General features: G+C 43.4%; 1 protein-coding gene across 1 annotated transcript; it reads right to left on the reverse strand.

Moving 5' to 3' along the window:
* Positions 1-1974: 1974 nt before the first annotated feature.
* On the reverse strand, positions 1975-15651 carry GREM1 (gremlin 1, DAN family BMP antagonist). The gene is made up of 2 exons (XM_060760037.2): positions 15511-15651; positions 1975-6314 (listed from the first exon to the last, which is right to left on the reverse strand). Exon 2 carries the CDS (start codon positions 6311-6313, stop codon positions 5762-5764), a length of 552 nt encoding a protein of 183 aa, XP_060616020.2. The 5' UTR covers position 6314; positions 15511-15651; the 3' UTR covers positions 1975-5761.
* Positions 15652-18186: the final 2535 nt, after the last annotated feature.

Raw genomic sequence — 18186 nt, forward strand, 5'->3', positions numbered from 1 at the left:
GACTATATGAACATACAACTTGTTGAGAAATAATGAAAACAAAGTACTGCTTTGAAACAGACTTTTGCTTTGTAAAATAATACAGGAAAACACAACAGTTTAGCATTTATTTGCTTTTTGGGGAAAAAATCAAATGTATATGGTTTGTTTGAACCTTTTGCAGATATTTTTAATTTTGTTTTATACGGTACATGAAAAAAAATTAATACTAATAGGCCTTGGTATAAAACCTACACCTTCTTCTGTGATTTTTCTTCTTACATAGACAACCAATTTCCCCTTACTTATTTGCCTTAAATTCTTTCCAAGCCTTGTTTCAAAATGTTGTATGACAACATCATCTGTATGCATTCAGAAGAAGACCTACAAGCCACTCTAAACACCTTCGCAGAAGCATACGAGAAGCTCGGCCTGTCATTGAACATCGAGAAAACCAAAGTGCTCTTCCAGCAGTCACCAGCCAATCCCTCTCCAATGCCAGAAATACAGCTTAATGGTGTAACATTAGAAAATGTTGACCATTTCCACTATCTTGGCAGCCACCTCTCCACAAAAGTCAAACATTGACACTGAAATACAACAGCGCCTGAGCTCTGCGAGTGCAGCATTTTTCCAAATGAAGCACAGAGTGTTTGAGGACCGGGACATCCGTAGGGATACCAAGGTGCTTGTTTATAAAGCTATTGTCCTCCCAACCCTGCTATACGCCTGCGAGATATGGACTATCTACAGACATCAAATGCAACTCCTGGAACGATTCCATCAGTGTTGCCTCTGAAAAATCCTGCAAATCTCTTGGGAAGACAAGCGGACAAATGTCAGCATGCTGGAAGAAGCAAAGACCACCAGCACTGAAGTGATGTTCCTCCCTCACAAACTCCGCTGGATCGGAGACATTGTCCAGATGCCTGACCATCGTCTCCCAAAGCAGTTGCTCTACTCTGAACTCAAGAACAGAAAACGGAATGCTGGAGGACAGGAAAAAGATTTAAAGATGGGCTCAAAGTCAACCTTAAAAACTCTGGCATAGACACTGAGAACTGGGAAGCCCTGGCCCTTGAGCACTCCAGCTGGAGGTCAGCTGTGACCAGCAGTGCTGTAGAATGTGAAGAGGCATCAATGGAGGGCGAAAGATAGAAACGTGCCAAGAGGAAGGCGTGTCAAGCCAACCCCAACCAGGACTGCCTTCCACCTGGAAACCGATGCCTTCACTGGAGGAGAACATGCAAGTCAAGAATAGGGCTCCACAGGCACTTATGTACCCACCGCCTAAGTAAGTAAGTAAGTATATAAAACATGCTGGGGGGAAGGGGGGTTGCACCACATAGCAAATATAAAGAGAGAGGGAAAAATAGCATAAAGACCCCCAACACTTCAAAAAGAAAAAAGTGTTTCATAACCCAAATATCAGTTGGGAAATAGAGGAAACCACCGAAATCCTGTGAAACTGAAAAAACCATTAAATATATTTCAACTTAACTATTCACATTCCACACAGTGGAAATTATCTCCTGTACCTCAGAAATTGGGCTTTAAAAATAGCCTACAAAGAAAAGAAATCTGACATCTAGATAAAATGACACAGCATGTAACCTTAGTAATATGAATGGATAGATTAGCATTGTTACAACTACAGACTATGTCAGTGTCCAATAAATACATTCACTCCAATTCAATATCTGATTTTCATTAGGAAAAATGCTTTGGCACCCACAAATGACGCTGATAAATACTCAGATATGCATCATAATGCTTGGCAATGCCCTTAACATTCAGGATCGAGCTTTTTCATGAACTTGGAAGGATACAGCCCATACTTGTGATGTATGGATTATTACTGGAGCATATTACTGTCCAACAGCAGCTGGCTCTAAGCAGAATTTAGTAAAATTCTTTCTTTCTTTCTTTCTTTCTTTCTTTCTTTCTTTCTTTCTCTCTCTCTCTCTTCCCCTCTCTTCCTCCCTCCCTCCCTCCCTTCCTTCCTTCCTTCCTTCCTTCCTTTCTTTCCAGAATCTCTAACTACCACTGTCATGATCATACTTACTGGAGGATAATGTGAACTGCAGACCAAAAAGTAACTTTTATAGTCTCTCAGTGGATCTATTAGGTCAGTATGTTCTTTCTTGTTTTTCAAAGTAGCAATGTTAGTCTCTCTCAGCATAAAAAGGAGGCAGGGATGAAGAGGGGAAAAAATGAATGTGACAGTATCTTCAAAACTAGCTGATTTGTTATTTGTCACTGACTTTTATAACCATAAGGACCCCCTGGTGGCGCAGCAGGTTAAACCGCTGAGCTGCTGAACTTGCTGACCAAAAGGTTGGCAGTTTGAATCCGGGGACCAGGATAAGCTCCTGCTATTAGGCCCAGCTTCTGCCAACCCAGCAGTTTGAAAACATGCAAATGTGAGTAGATCAATAGGTACTGTGACTGTGGGAAGGTAACGGTCATGCTGGCCACATGACCTTGGAGGTGTCTACAGACAATGCTGGCTCTTTGGCTTAGAAATGGAGATGAGCACCACCCTCCAGAGTTGAACATGACTGTCAAGGGAAACTTTTACCTTTATAACCATATTTATATCCATAAAAAGCAGTTAGTTTAAAAAGTGGTGCCATGTCCATTTGTCTCCTTCTCCCTTCCTCCTCTCTTTGTTCTTCATTTTCAGCACAAATAATCTGTAATCTTGTAAAATGCACCAGAAAGGTCTAAGAAAGATGCACCAGAAAGGCATATCACATATGAATTTTGTGGACTTCAACAATATAAAGCAGCAGAATGTCACCACAAAGCTATGTCATTGTTAGAGGTCTTTCAAGTTCTGACAATAAAAACACCAATTTATAGCCCGCAAACCCATAAGTAGTTGCCAATTCCAAATTTTGATTCCTGAATAAATGGAATGAGGAGCTGTGAAGTTATGAGGATGGCTATATTGTAAAACATGAGGAGGGGGAAACTATTAACAGTGTCAGAGTATGAAACATGGAATCTCTTAGAGTGAATCCAACAAGTCAAATAAGCAGTGTTATCTTTCCACTAGTAAGATAGATGCTTTTGAACTGTGGTGTTGGAGGAAAGTGCTGAGAGTGCCTTGGACAGCGAGAAGATCCAACCAGTCCATACTTCAAGAAATAAAGCCTGACTGCTCATTGGAGAGAAGAATAGTAGAGGCCAAAATGAAGGACTTTGGCCACATCATGAGATGAAAGAAATCTTAGACAATGATGCTGGGGGAAATGGAAGGAAAAAGGAAGAGGGGCTGACCAAGGGCAAGATGGATGGATGGTATCCTTGAAGTGACTGGATTGACCTTGAAGGAGCTGGGAGTGGTGATGACTGACAGGGAGCTCTGGCGTAGGCTGGTCCATGAAGTCACGAAGAGTTGGAAATGACTGAACGAATGAACAGCATCTTTCCACTAGGAAACATTGTTTGAGAAATTAAAGCATATTTCATTTTGATATAAATATATGAATGGGGCAGCAGACTGTTTTAAGCACAGTCTGTGACCCATCAGATGTTGTTTGACTTCCATCATGCCTTGTCATGGCTGATAGAGGCCAGAATTGGACTCTACATTGCCTGTCTCTATTACTTATTAATGCAAAATGTCTAGATGCTATGGAGTGTGAGCAAACCAGCCAGGACATCAACATGGCAATGCTGTTTTGGGTACTTCTTCACACTAAAATGTGAAATGGATTTCTTCAAACATGCTTTTATTATACACCTCTCTCCAAAAAAATATAATTTGCTGCAAGTTGGTAGTAAGAGAAGGAAAGGGGGGTTGGCAAGGAGATGTCCCTTCCCTTCCTCCCCGCTGGACACTGCACACTTTTTGGGCTTGCCTATTGTTGCTTAAATGTTATGCTTTGTTAAGTGGTTTAGTTGCATATCGTGGGCCAGTGTACAAATATATGCACTCATGGCTACAAACAAATAGTGCAGACATTGCCAGCATTTCCACCACTAAAAGCACAATAGAAGAATTAAGAATATCAGCATGTCCAAACTGTTTAGCATCCTCAGATGCATGCTGCTTCTCTAATATGACTTTTTAAATACATTCATTAATTTGCTGTTCTTTTGCTTCCTTGTGGGTTCACTTTTTCTCAATGATTCCTTTTTTTTTAAAAAAATATACACACACTTTTCTCTTTAATTCTAACCTGATCTGAATCATTGGCTAGCTTTTCCCTCTTAAGAAAGCTGGCCTTGTTCAAGTTTCTCTACAACCATAAATGCACAACTTATTCTTACTGAGGACCATCTGCAAAAGGTATTTCTGTATCACCCTATTAGCACAACCCTTTTAAGGTGTCCTTTGGGACACAATTCTCAGGGTCCCTAAAGATGGAGAAAATATGTCTCAGGGAAATCCCAGGGATCGTTCCCATAGAAACAAGTTTTATTTTGGAGATCAATATGAGGTTTTCCTCATCCGAAAGTTTTTCCAAGGAGTCCCAGGACATTTTATTCCCACTATCCAGGCCAGTTCAAATTCATCAAGTAATTCCAAAAAGAAATGTATCAATTTCTTGCTATGTTTTTTACTCTCTCTGAGACAGTAAAGATAGCTGTCAGGTCAAAACAGCTATTGTTTCCACGACTCTTTCTAGGGAAACAGGAATGTTAGTACTAAAACAAAATGATCCTAATGCTTAAGTAGTATACTATTGTTAAAGTACTTTAAAACTTTGATTATAACTCCCAAATAATAGTACTAACAATAAGCCTAATTGGAAATTGATAAAAATTTCTAAAATGTTGTATGAGATTGGATATACACTGCCCTATATCCTAGGATCACATCTCAGATTATCTGCTTTGGACTGGATTATATGAATTTACACTGCCAGATTGGGCCCCCTGGTGGCACAGTGGTTTAAACCACTGAGCTGCTGAATTTGCTGACTGAAAGGTCAGTGGTTCAAATCTGGGGAGAAGGGTGAACTCCCAATGTTAGCCCCAGCTTCTGCGAACCTAGCAATTTGAAAATATGCAAATGTGAGTAGATCAATAGGTACCACTTTGGTGGGAAGGTAACAGTGCTCCCTTCAGTCATGTTGGCTACATGACCTTGGAGGTGTCTACGGACACCAGCTCTTCAGCTCAGAAATGGAGATGAGCACCACCCCCCAGTCAGACACAACTAGACTTAATGTCAAGGGAAACCTTTATCTTTACTATACCTTACACTGACAGATAAACTGGGATAAGCAGATAATCTGGGATTAGATCCTGGGATATAGGGCAGTGTAGATTTAGCCCAAGAATGGTGGTGACAAAAGATCAAAGAGAGGAAAAAAGAACTGGATACAAACTTCTGAATATGCAGGAACAATCAAACAAAAATGGAAACCCTCATCTGGTTGAGCGTTTTGGCTACCCCACACTTACAACAGGTAATGGGGAGAGTCTATTGCATAGATGATGGTGAAAGATGGCAATCGCAGTACAGCAAGGCCAACATGATGGTGAAAAAGTGAGATACTGAACCTAGGGAAAGGGCAACAGTTGAAGAAATGACAACTTGCACTCCAAGTGTCTGTGATTTCACATGCATGCTTTCATAGCGGAAGTTCATGTTTCCACCTAAAGAGTGTACATTGTTTGCTGCAATTCTCTTTGATTGGTGTCCTGCCTAGAGATATGTAAGCAGGTTGAGGCAATGACGGCAGATGCCATGGAGGATATATTGCCTTCTCTAGATTTGAGAAGGCAATCATGGCCGATACCGTGGAGTATATATGGCTGGTTCTTAAACCAAGTCTATAGATAGACAGCGGCATTCTTTAACTCGTGTGATCCTTTTTCTTTTCCTGGGGGGCTGAAGCTGTGGACAGGTCAGAGTAACTAACATGGTGGTGACTTTCTTTGGTTTGCAGAAGGAACAGGACTTGAAAGCACCTTCCTCTTTCTGGATGTGCCTCGGGATGTAGAAGGAATTACACTGGCCATAACAGAACCTGTTAATAATGGTGTGGCTGTTGCACCCTTCCTCGTTGATGGTTTGCTTAAGCGGCTGTGTTTTACACCAGTCCCGTTTCAGGTATCTTCTCTCAGTGACATGTAGAGCTTCTTGACTTGACCCCAGGACCTCTTTAGTGGATGGCTTGATTCTCTTGCCTGGGAGCCTGGAGCCAGGCTGTGTCTCAGACTGATGCTGCTGAGTCTGTTCTGAATCATTGGGTTGAGCTTTGTCCGGGGGAGGGATAGCACCTTGTGCCCCACGATTCCTCTTATTCTCTGTGGTGGGAAGGAGAAGCCCAAACAGAAGAAGAACACCAACAGCCGAAACACTGCGTGCCATCCTAGAGATTTAGAAGGGAATACGGTCAATTTCACATGCTGTGAGACAAAAGGTCAGTCCTAAAACTCCCTACAGTAACTCCTTCACTGTACATCACGCAATGCTTAAAAACCAGACTGAAACCATGTAGTAGAATGAGAGTGTTAAGATACTAGTATACATTTGAGCCAAGTGAGTAAAATGCTATTTTTATTGTGTCCCATGAATTTAATTTATGCAAGAAAAATAAATATTTTACATAACATGTACTTTTTTATCCGTGTCAGGAAAAACTGCAAGTTGCTTCTGGTGTGAGAGAATTGGCCATCTGCAAGAACATTGCCCAGAGGACACCCGGATGTTTTGATGTTTTACCATCCTTGTGGCAGACTTCTTTCATGTCCCTGCATGGGGAGCTGGAGCTGACAGAGGGAGCTCACCCGTGCTCTCACCAGATTTGAACCTATAACCTATCGGTCTTCAGTCCTGCCATCACAAGAGTTTAACCCATTGCACCACCAGGGGCTCCCATCACATGTACTAATCAAGGTCATTTTAATTAGTCTTTCTATATCCCCTGGTAGTGCAGCAGGTTAAACTGCTGAGCTGCTGAACTTGCTGACCAAAAGGTTGGCAGTTTGAATCCGGGACCAGGATAAGCTCCTGCTATTAGGCCCAGTTTCTGTCAATCTAGCAATTCGAAAATATGCAAATATGAGTAGATCAATAGGTACCGCTTTGGTGGGAAGGTAACGGTGCTCTATGCAGTCATGCAGGCCACATGACCTTGGAGGTATCTACGGACAACGCCAGCTCTTCGGCTTAGAAATGGAGATGAGCACCAACCCCCAGAGTCAGACATGACTGGACTTAATGTCAGGGGACAACCTTTACCTTATTAAAATGACTGCCAGTGTCTAAAGAAAAGCTTATGCAGAAAGCCCTGATTAAAAATGGTAGCTGTCACTCCATTCCACCTCAAGAGCCCAAAATAACTCCACTACATTGCTGATAAACTCCACTCAAGCCAAAAAAGAAGGCGAGGAAGGATTTCTTTCACTGGTTTTCCCTCATCCTCCTGTCACTTCAAGTTCAGTCCCTATGAGGCAGGTTGATTCTTTGCTCTTCTCCCTCCTTTTTACAGGCTGCATGTTCATTCTCTTTCCTCGTTTATATTCATTTCTCTGTCTGTATTTGTCTATAAGTTGACATTTTAGGGAGGAGCCTTTAACAGCCTTGCTAAACTACAAACTCCAGAATTCTGCAGAAGGCAGAAACCAGATTCTTAGTGGATTTTTTTTCTAGTGTGGTTAAATGCCAAAATCAGGAATACAATTTCACCCCACCTCCCACCCCGCTTATCAGTTCCTTTAAGCAAGTGGTTCTCAACCTGGGGTCCCCAGATGTTTTTGGCCTATAACTCCCAGAAATCTCAGCCAGTTTATCAGCTGTTATGCCAAAAACATCTGAGGACTCAGGTTGAGAACCACGAGCATTTTTAAAGGAATGGAAAATACTTCTTTGTTACATGTCCTCAATTTATCTATGAGTCAAAGCAAAATCCACAATTTTGGCCCGATCGTGCCCTCAACTTATATATGTTATATTACCTCCTGCTCTGTTCATTACTTTTGCGTTACTTCATTTACATTTTGGGGATGTAAAAAAACGTAGGATGGTTGAGAGAATGGCATAAAACTTGAAAATACAGACAAAATGCCCCTTAACGTGACTTCTGAAAAATAACTACAAATTGGGTTGCTGTGAGTTTTCTGGGCTGTATGGCCAGAAGTATTTTCTCCTGACGTTTCATCCACATCTATGGCAGGTATCCTCAGGGGTTGTGAGGTCTGTTGGAAACTAGGCAAATGAAGTTTATATATCTGTGGAATGTCCTTGGTGGGAGACAGAACCCTTTTCTGTTTGAGATAGGAGTGAATGTTTCAAGGTCTGGCTTCTCACTGCCTCGTCTGTTTCAGGCAAGTGTGAATGCTGCAATTGGCCACCTTGATTAGCATTTAATGGCCTTGTAGTTTTAAAGCCTAGCTGATTGCTGCCTGGAGGGTTCTTTGTTGGGAGGTGTTAGCTGGTCCTGATTGATTCTTTTTGAGTCCTGCTCTTTATTTACTGTGTTGGTTTTGGTTTTTTTTAATACTGATGGCTCGATTTTGTTCATTTTCATGGTTTCCTCCTTTCTGTTGAAATTGTCCACATGCTTGTGAATTTCAGTAGCTTCTCTGTGTAATCTGACATGGTAGTTGTTAGAGTGGTTCAGCATCTCTGTGTTCACACTTGTCTCAAGCAGAGGCACCCTGGACATTCCACAGATATATAAGCCTCATTTGCCTAGTTTCCAACAGACCTCACAACCTCTGAGGATGTCTGCCATAGATATAGGTGAAATGTCAGAAGAGAATGCTTCTGGAACATGGCCATACAGCCTGGAAAACTCACAGCAACTAAGTGATTCTGGCCATGAAATCCTTCAACAACACCTTAACTACAAAATGTTACTCATTACACTATTAAAGTAACATTGCTTATATAGAGCATTTCTAACTTTGTTACATCCATACTGCACAAAAAAAATAGTTGCAGATAGTACTACTTCCAGATTCTTATAGTCTTACCACTTAAGGATTCCATCTATAACTCAAGGAAGCTATTTAACTCAAGTGCACAATCTGTTTCCCCAGATTTAAATCTAGTAAAATGGGGGCAAACTGTGTATCATTTGACTCTAATAAGAATCAATGATGAGCATAACACTGAACCATTGGTTGGTTGATGAGAGATCGTTACCAGAAAAACTATCTGCAATTTACATTTAAGGGCCACGGTGGCGCAATTGGTTAAACCCTTGTGCTGCTGAACTGCTGACCTGAAGTTTGGCAGTTTGAATCTGCAAGACGGGGTAAGCGCCCACTGTTAGCCCTAGCCACAGCAGTTTGAAAACATGCAAATGTGAGTAGATAAATAGGTACCACTTTGGCAGAAAAAGGCAAGCAGTCATGCTGGTCATAACACCAGGAGGTGAAAACTTGGGCTCCCCGGCTTGTAAATGGAGAACTGAACCTCCCCCAAAGCCAGAAATGAAAGGAGAAGCCTTTGCCTTTGTTTGTGTGCCACGTTGTATTGTAACAAGGCATTGAATGGGTTGTTGTAGGTTTTTCCGGGCTATATGGCCATGTTCTGGAGGTAATTTCTCTCCTGACGTTTCGCCTGCATCTATGGCAAGCATCCTCAGAGGTAGTTGCCAGCATCTGTTTACACTGTAATCTGCTCAGAGTCCCCAGGAGGAGAAGGGTGGAATATAAATAAAGTGTTATTATTTATTATTATTGCATCTTTAAAAAGATGTGCACATGAAACCAATATTCCTTTTAAGTCTATTGGTTTGAGCACATGAGTTGCCCAGGAGTAAAATTGGTAGCAGGTCATTTGCTAATGGCAACACATACAAGGACTGCTATAATAGTAATTTCCAAAACAATTCAGACCTATTATTTTAATTTTCAAGTTCAAGCCAAAAGACAAAGTGTCAAGAAATTCAGATGAAAAAGCAACACTGAAAATTACTTTGAGAGTCACTAGCTTTCCCTTTCTTGGCTGGTCAGTTTAGCCTCCAACCTTCAAATTAGTTAAACATGTTTCTTTTAACATTTAATTTCCGTATTTTGTCTATTTTAGACCCATTTCAAAGCACTGCTTATTTGAGCAGAAGATCAACAGAGATCAAAGTTGACCAGAGAAGGTCTCTTGGGTGGAAAGATACACAGTGAAGTTGGGAAGCACTGTTTGAAGTGTTGGTTTAGATCAGGGTCAGAATTTCTTAGGAAAGTAGACTCACCAGCAGACGTGGTTTAATCCTTCTATTGTGCATACCCAGAACAAACAACAACATGCAACTGGGTTTGAAAGTAATTGCTTCAATATTAATCTCAAATCCATTGTGGAGGTTTTAATGTGGCTTCTTGGTTCTTTGGTTAAGCTCTATCTAATGCATTGGTTTTCAACCTGGCAGTTAGGACCCCTGGGAGGAGGGTTGCGAGGTCTATTTCCACCAGTATTCACATTTTGGCATATTGTGTATCCATGCCAAGTTTGATTCAGATCCATCATTATTTTGAGTCCACAGTGCTCTCTGGAGGTAGGTGAACTACAACCCCAAAACTCAAGGTCAATGCCCACCAAACCCTTCCAGTATTTTCTGTTGTTCATGGGAGTTCTGTGTGCCAAGTTTGGTTCAGTTCTATCATTGGTGGGGTTCAGAATGCTCTTTGATTGTAGGTGAACTATAAATCCCAGCAACTACAACTCCCAAATGACAAAATCAATGCCACCTCCAACCCCACCAATATTCAAATTTGGGCATATCGGGTACTTTTGCCCAATTTGGTCCAGTGAATGAAAATACATCCTGCATATCAGATATTTACATGACGATTCATAAAGGTAGCAAAATTATAGTTATGAAGTAGCAACAAAATAATGTTATGCTTAGGGGTCACCACTACATGAGGAACTGTATTAAGGGGTCAGAAAATAAGGAAGGTTGAGAACCACTGATCTAATGAAACATGAGTGGAATGCAAACATGTTAGGATTGTAGAGAGATCTCAATTTATTAACCTTTTCTATGGGATAATGACACCCGCCAACAATTCCTTTTTTAAAAATGCCAAGCCAAGCCAGCTCTTTGCGACATACAAGTGCATCTGCACTGTCAAATTAATGCAGTTTAACACCACTTCCAACTGTCATGTCCCAATGCTATGGAATCATGGGAGCTGTAGTTTTGTAAGGTCTTTACCCTTCTTTGCCAATGAGTGCTGGTGCCTAACTACAAAATCCTGTGATTCCATAGCATTGAACCATGGCAGTTAATGTGGTGTCAAACCACATTAATTGGACAGTGTAGATACACCCAAGGAGGCATGGCATTGGAGGAAGTCTTTGCTATAACTGCATCTACACTGCCATATATGTAAAATCCAGATTCTCTGCTTTGAACTGGATTATATGGCAGTGTAGACTCAGGACCCTTCCACACATCCCTATAACTCAGAATATCAAGCCAGAAAATCCCACATTATCTGAGTGTGGTCAGATAACCCAGTTCAAAACAGATATTGTGGGATATTCTGCAATAATATTCTGGGATATAGGGCTGTGTGGAAGGGCAGATTCAAAGCAGATAATGTGGATTGTCTGCTTTGATCGTCTGGATTATATGGCAGTGTAGACCAGCCTAGGTTGGTCTGCTGCTCTGGATCTTCATCATTGGGGGGGGGGGGGCATTGTTTTGACCAGCACCATCATTAAAAGCATGGAAGGCAGTTCATGAGCACACATGAGTCCAAAACATGGGAAAGGAAAAAAACCATCTCTTTTTACTCAGGCAGCTGAACTTTGGCTGCTCCACCCTTCCCCTCTAATGAGTTGGGGAAAAATGAGAAATTCGAGCATCCAATAGCAATATTTCTCTGAAACTTTTCCTTTCTGCAGAGGAACTTTCTGGGATAACTGAAGGAAAAGCTGTAGACATGGACTACTATTGGAAGCTCGGACTTTCAATGCACCTCCAACCTGTGGGTAGTAAATCACTCCAACATCAATACTGCAGAGCCCCCTGGTGCAATGGGTTAAACCCTTGTGCCGGCAGGACTGGGGACAGCATGTTGAGCTCCCTCTGTCAGCTCCAGCTCCCCATGCAGAGACATGAGAGAAGCTTCCCACACGGAGGGTAAAACATTAAACATCCCCGGCACCCCCTGGGCAATGTCCTTGCAGACATTTAATTCTCTCACAACAGAAGCGACTTGCAGTTTCTCAAGTCACTCCTGACATCAAAAAAAAAATACCTGCAAAATGAATGAAGTTTGACTCCAGCTTAACTGCCATGTCTTAATGCTATGGAATCACAGGAGTTATAGTTTTGCAAGGTCTTTAGCCTTCTCTTCCAAAGAGAGCTGATGCCTCAACAAACTCCAAAATCCTAGGATTCCATACTATTGGGCCATGGCAGTTAAAGTGGTGTCAAAGTGTATTGATTCTACAGTTTGTAGGCTGGATCTACCTAGTGCAGACTATGGGCCCTTCCACACTGCCCTATTTACAGAATATCAAGGCTGAAAGTCCCACATTACCTGCTTTGTACTGGAATATATGGCAGTGTGGACTCAGATAACCCAGTTCAAAGCAGATATTGTGGGATATTCTGCTTTGACATTCTGGAAGATAGGGCTGTGTGGAAGGGCCCTCAGAATATCAAGGCAGATAATCCACAGTATCTGCTTTGAACTGGGTTATCTTAGTCCACACTACCATATAATCCAGTTCAATGTGGATTTTATACAGCTGTGTGGAAGGGGCCTAGGGCACTTTCTACACTGCCATATAAAATCTAGATTATCTGCTTTGAACTGGATTATATGGCAGTGTAGACTCAGATAATTCAGTTCAAAGCAATTAATGTTGATTATCTACTTTGACAATCTGGATTTTATGGCAGTGTAAAGGGGGCCAAAGGCTGGCTCTACGCTGCCCTATATCCCATAATCGGATCTCAGATTATCAGTTTAGAACTGGATTATATGAATCTACACTGCCAGATAATCTGGGATAATCAGATAATCTGAGATCTTATGCTGGGATATAGGACAGCGTGGATGCAGCCCTTGGGCCCTTCTACACTGCCATTTAATCCAGATTATCAAAATAGATAATTCACATTATCTGCTTTGAACTGGAATATCTGAATCTACACTGCCATATAATCCAGTTCAAAGCAGATAATCTGGATTTTATATGGCAGTGTAGAAGGGGATCTTTGCACAGCTGTATAAAATCCACATTGAACTGGGTTATATGGCAGTGTGAACTCAGATAACTTAGTTCAAAGTAGATATTGTGGATGATCTGCCTTGATATTCCGAGTTATGTGGCTGTGTGGAAGGGCCCCTAGTCTGTTTTAGGAAATACAGTGGCTGGATCCACTCTGCCATATAATGCGGTTTGAACAGTATTCTATGGTCTCCTGGTGTCAGCGTAGATCCAACCTAATGTGGACCAGGATGAGAGCCAGAGTGACCCAGTGCTTTGAGCATTGGAGTCCAGGATAGGGATCCCGTTTCAGCCAGGGAAGCTCTTTGGGTTGCCTTGGACAAGTCACAGGGGGAGACGAAAGCAAACTCAGCGCTGAACAAACTCTGCCTAGAGGCCCTTCCACACAGAATATCAAGGCAGATAACCCACGATATCTGCTTTGAACTGGACTATATGGCAGTGTGGATTCAGATAACCCAGGGCCCTTCCACATAGCCCTATATCCCAAAATATCAAGGCAGAAAATCCCCCAATATCTGCTTTGAACTGGTTATCTGAGTCCACATTCAAATAATGCGGGGTTTTCTGCCTTGAGATTCAGGGATATAGGGCTGTGTGGAAGGGCCCCAGAAAAGGTTCGCTTTAGGCAGTCTGCAAAACTAACAGCTTGCATTTAAGGCGGGTGAGGACTTGCACCAGTGGCGCTTCCTCCTTCGCCTTGGAGTCTCATCACACACACTGGAGAATAAATCCACTTTAAATCCGGTTTCTGCCTCCTGCAGAATTCTGGGGTTTGTAGTTTAGGGAGGAGCCTTTAACAGCCTCAGTAAACTACAAACCCCAGAATTCTGCAGGAGGCAGAAACCGGATTTTAAGTGGATTCGCTCTCTAGTGTGATTGGCGCTGCTTGAAGCTGCGCTCGTCTGTGACCATTGCATGGGTTGAAAAGGAGCCCACCGCAACGCCTTCGGGCGTGGAAAAGGCGGGTTCATCCCGCCCGGACGGTTTAAACAGCCGCGTGGAGCTCACAGTTCAAGTCCAGGCAAAGGCTTGATCACACTGACCAGGTGATGATACAGTTTCAAGCTGCATTCTGTTGCAATGTAGATGGGATCCGAGAGCGCCGGCGGATCTCTCTGGCTTCCCAACTAGGATGAGAGGCGGAGGGGGTCTTTTCTCCCCCGTCAAACAATAGCAACCACAGAAACATGAACAGAATTTTGGAAAGCAGAAATTTACTAATTCCGGAGTAGATCTAATCCCGAGTAAAGATCAAATTGTTGTAGGTTTTTCGGGCTGTATGGCCATGTTCTAGAAGCATTCTCTCCTGACGTTTCGCCTACATTTATGACAAGCATCCTCAGAGGTTGTGAGGCATCCTCAGAGATTGTGAGGTTGTGAGAACCTCTGAGGATGCCTGCCATAGATGCAGGCGAAACGTCAGGAGAGAATGCTTCTAGAACATGGCCATACAGTCCGAAAGATCTACAGCAACCCAGTGATTCCGGCCTTGAAAGCCTTCGACAGATCCTCCGGAGCTAATTCGTGAGGTCTTGATTGCGAATTATGGGCAGACGGCGGAATTATGGACTCCGATTACAGCCCGTCCTTTCCTGCTGCTTGTTGTGGGTCTCCCAGCCCTTTCCCGATGGATGGCGAGCCTGTCTTTGGGTTTCCTTGGCAAGATGTGTTCAGAAAGGGCTTGCCATCCCCTTCCTCGGATGCTGAGAGAGTGGGGCCCCAACTGCACTGCCAAATAATCCGGTTTCCGATTCCAGATTATCTGTTTGGAAGTGGATTATGGCGCAATGCCCTTTTTTGTGTCAGGAGCGACTTGAGAAACTGCAAGTCGCTTCTGGTGTGAGAGAATTGGCCGTCTGCAAGGACGTTGCCCAGGGGATCCCAGATGTTTTATCATCCTTGTGGCGCAGTGGTTTAAACCTTTGTGCCAGCAGGACTGAAGACTGACAGGTCTCTGGTTCGAATCGGGGAGAGCGTGGATGAGCTCCCTCTGTCAGCTCCAGCTCCCATGAGAGAAGCCTCCCACAAGGATGGGAAAACATCAAAAACATTCGGGCGTCCCCCGGGCAACGTCCTTGCAGACGGCCAATTCTCTCTCACCAGAAGGAACATGCAATTTCTCCTTGTGGGAAGCTTCAGGTGTTTTGGACTTCAACTCCCGCAATTCCTAACAGTCGGTAGGCAGTTAGGAATTGCGAGAGTTGAAGTCCAAATCCCCCGGAGGGCTTCCTCGTCTTTGGCAGAGAAGGCGCAAGGCATCCATTCGACAGCCCTCGAGTGAGGGAGTCCTCTAGTTCGTATAGCCCCGCGCGTGTCCTTAGCCCATAGTCTGGACTGGGAGTCCCGCACCCCGCCCGTGCGCAGCTCACCTGCGGGCCCGAGGGAGGCTTCACTGCTGGGGAGGGAGGCCCATGGAAAGAGCCGGAGGGAGAGCCTCTCGCCGCCTTCTCCGCCGCCTCCTGCTCCGGATTGGAAGCGCTGCCGCGGCGGGCTCCCCATTTAAACGCCTGCCAGCTGAGCGCGGCCCTCTTCCCCATTGGCTCGCCGCAGATTCCCAAACCGCCCCCTCGGAGCCTTCCAGCAGGCGCCGCCAAGGAAGATGACAGGCGGACCCCGAGGAGGAAGAGGAGGAGGAGGAGGAGGGACAAGGCCGGCTCTCGCTTCCAGCCCTGGCGCAGCAGCCCTCGGGGCGGCCCGGGGAGAGGCCCCTGTCTCCACCCTGTCCAATGAGTCGGTTTGGGCACCGCTTTGAAACTGCCAGGGCTCAATGCTGGAGATCAGGGGAGTTGCCCTTTGACCAGGCCTTTCGCCTTCTCGGCCAAAGAGGGGCTGGTGCCCCACCAAAGGACAGACTCCTAGGATTCCATAGCCTTGAGCCATGTCATGTCAAACAGGTAAAGTCATGTCAAATTGCATCCATTCTGTAGTGTAGAATGATGCACCCAGAGCCAGGCTCTGGGAAACAAGGTGCAGACAATTGAAGTCCATCAGAAAATAAGAAAGTTGTGCCTCCTTTATTCTCAATAAAGGAGGGATGGACGTGGCACCTTTCCCCCAAGCAGGCCCCTGGCCAGGATTTCGATTGGGGGGGGGGGTGAGTTTTTTTCAGGAGGGGTTTCGGGGGGGGGGCTGAGTTTCGGGGGGGGGGGGCTGAATCTGAGAGAAAGAGGGTCTACCCTAGGAAACCTTTTGTATCATTACCCCAATACCCCCATGCATATGGGATATATTGAGTATGGTGATCAGATCATGATATGAATAAACATAACAGTTTAAATAATGCACCAATAAGGCCTTTTCGCGAACCACCATGAGAATTTGGGGGGGGGGGGTGAAGCCCCTCAAGCCCCCCCCCCCCCTACATGCCTGCTTCTTGCCCTCCTATAGGAAACGAACTCCCAAAAACCCAAAACGCTGTAAATAGCTCAAAATAAGTTTTATTTATCACAAAGTCATTTCTTCAAAGCAGTGAGCTGGAAAACCTTAGAGGGGTGAAGGAAAACATACCTTACAGTCTCAATTAGTCCTGGGTCCAAGGGGTTTGAAGCGGAGAAGCCTCACCAAGTTTCCTCCTTCCTCAATGGCTGTGAATGCCGGAGCAAACCACAACCCCAGTTCAGATGGCCTATGTTTTGAAGAGTAGATCAATAGGTACCGCTCTGGCGGGAAGATAACAGCGCCCCATGCAGTCATGCCGGCCACATGACCTTGGAGATGTCTACTGACAACTCTTTGGCTTAGAAATGGTGATGAGCACCAACCCCCAGAGTCACAGAGTCAGACACAACTGGACTTAATGTCAGGGGGAAACCTTTACCTTACCTATATAAATAATAGTAGTAGTAGTAATAAAACTTTATTTATATCCCACCTCCATCTCCCTATGGGGGCTCAGGGCGGCTAATATGAGGCCAAGCCCAACAATTACAAGTATTCAAAATACAATACATATAACAAATAATAACGTCAAATAAAATGTAAACAAAACAAATTAATATAAAGTAAACACAGGATATGAAATAAAATAGTAAAAGTTGAACACAGTGGGCTGGGCCAGTCGCAAGGAATAAAATTATAAAAACTCCCTGGGTGAAATGGATTAGTAGGGTAGCGTATCTGGTGGGAGATTCAGATGGGACAAGCTATTGGGTTAATTTCACTAAAGGAGGATGAGATATCATTTTGATTGCATACTATACTGTATATGTGTGAATTGGTATGCAATTTCCCCTTAATTCTATGTTGTAGGAGGGACTTCATACTGAGACTCCATTTTAGAATAATAATAATAATAATAATAATAATAATAATAATAATAATACTGCGGTTTTCTGGCATTGTATATTTCTGCCGCTTCTGTGATGGTTCATTTGTATTTTGATTCTGTAGCCCACTTGTCTATGGATGTCCAGAATCAGCAGCATCCACCATGGTCCTTTTTATCCTGGGCGTCAACCAAGCCGGTATAGACTTCGTTTTGGTTTGCTTCTCCACAGTGCTAATGAACCCATGCTCTTGGTTCCACTCCTCAGCTGAGACCTCTCTGGCTTGGTTGGACCTGCTGGTAGTTACACTATTGCCAGCACAGCTCCTTGGAGCAGTTAAGCCCTCCATCACAACAAAGTGGCACCCATGGGGGGATTATTATTATTATTATTATTATTATTATTATTACTATTATTGTAGAAACAGACTGTTTGATATTTCAACTAATAAGCAATTGTACCTATATTCTGAATACATGATGTTTATAAGTAAACAAACTATGTTACTTGTAACAAAGACTACCTATTTTTGGTCTCTTGAGAGCAATATATTTTATGAGAGAATAGATGTTTTGGGGGCAACTGGAATAACACTTCTGAAGATATGCTATATATTTTGTGCATTGACATAATCTTCATTCCTAACAGTTCAAAGAGTTAACCAAGTATATCAGTCTAACAACTGAGAAACCTAATTTACCTTGCATGAATACTAGTGGATATTTACCACTAAAGAAGAGATTCACCCAAACAAGTTTTTAGCTCTTCTCAGGAAGATGA

This window comes from Anolis sagrei, chromosome 1 (genome assembly GCF_037176765.1).
Source record: "Anolis sagrei isolate rAnoSag1 chromosome 1, rAnoSag1.mat, whole genome shotgun sequence".
In the NCBI taxonomy this organism is placed as follows: domain Eukaryota; kingdom Metazoa; phylum Chordata; class Lepidosauria; order Squamata; family Dactyloidae; genus Anolis; species Anolis sagrei.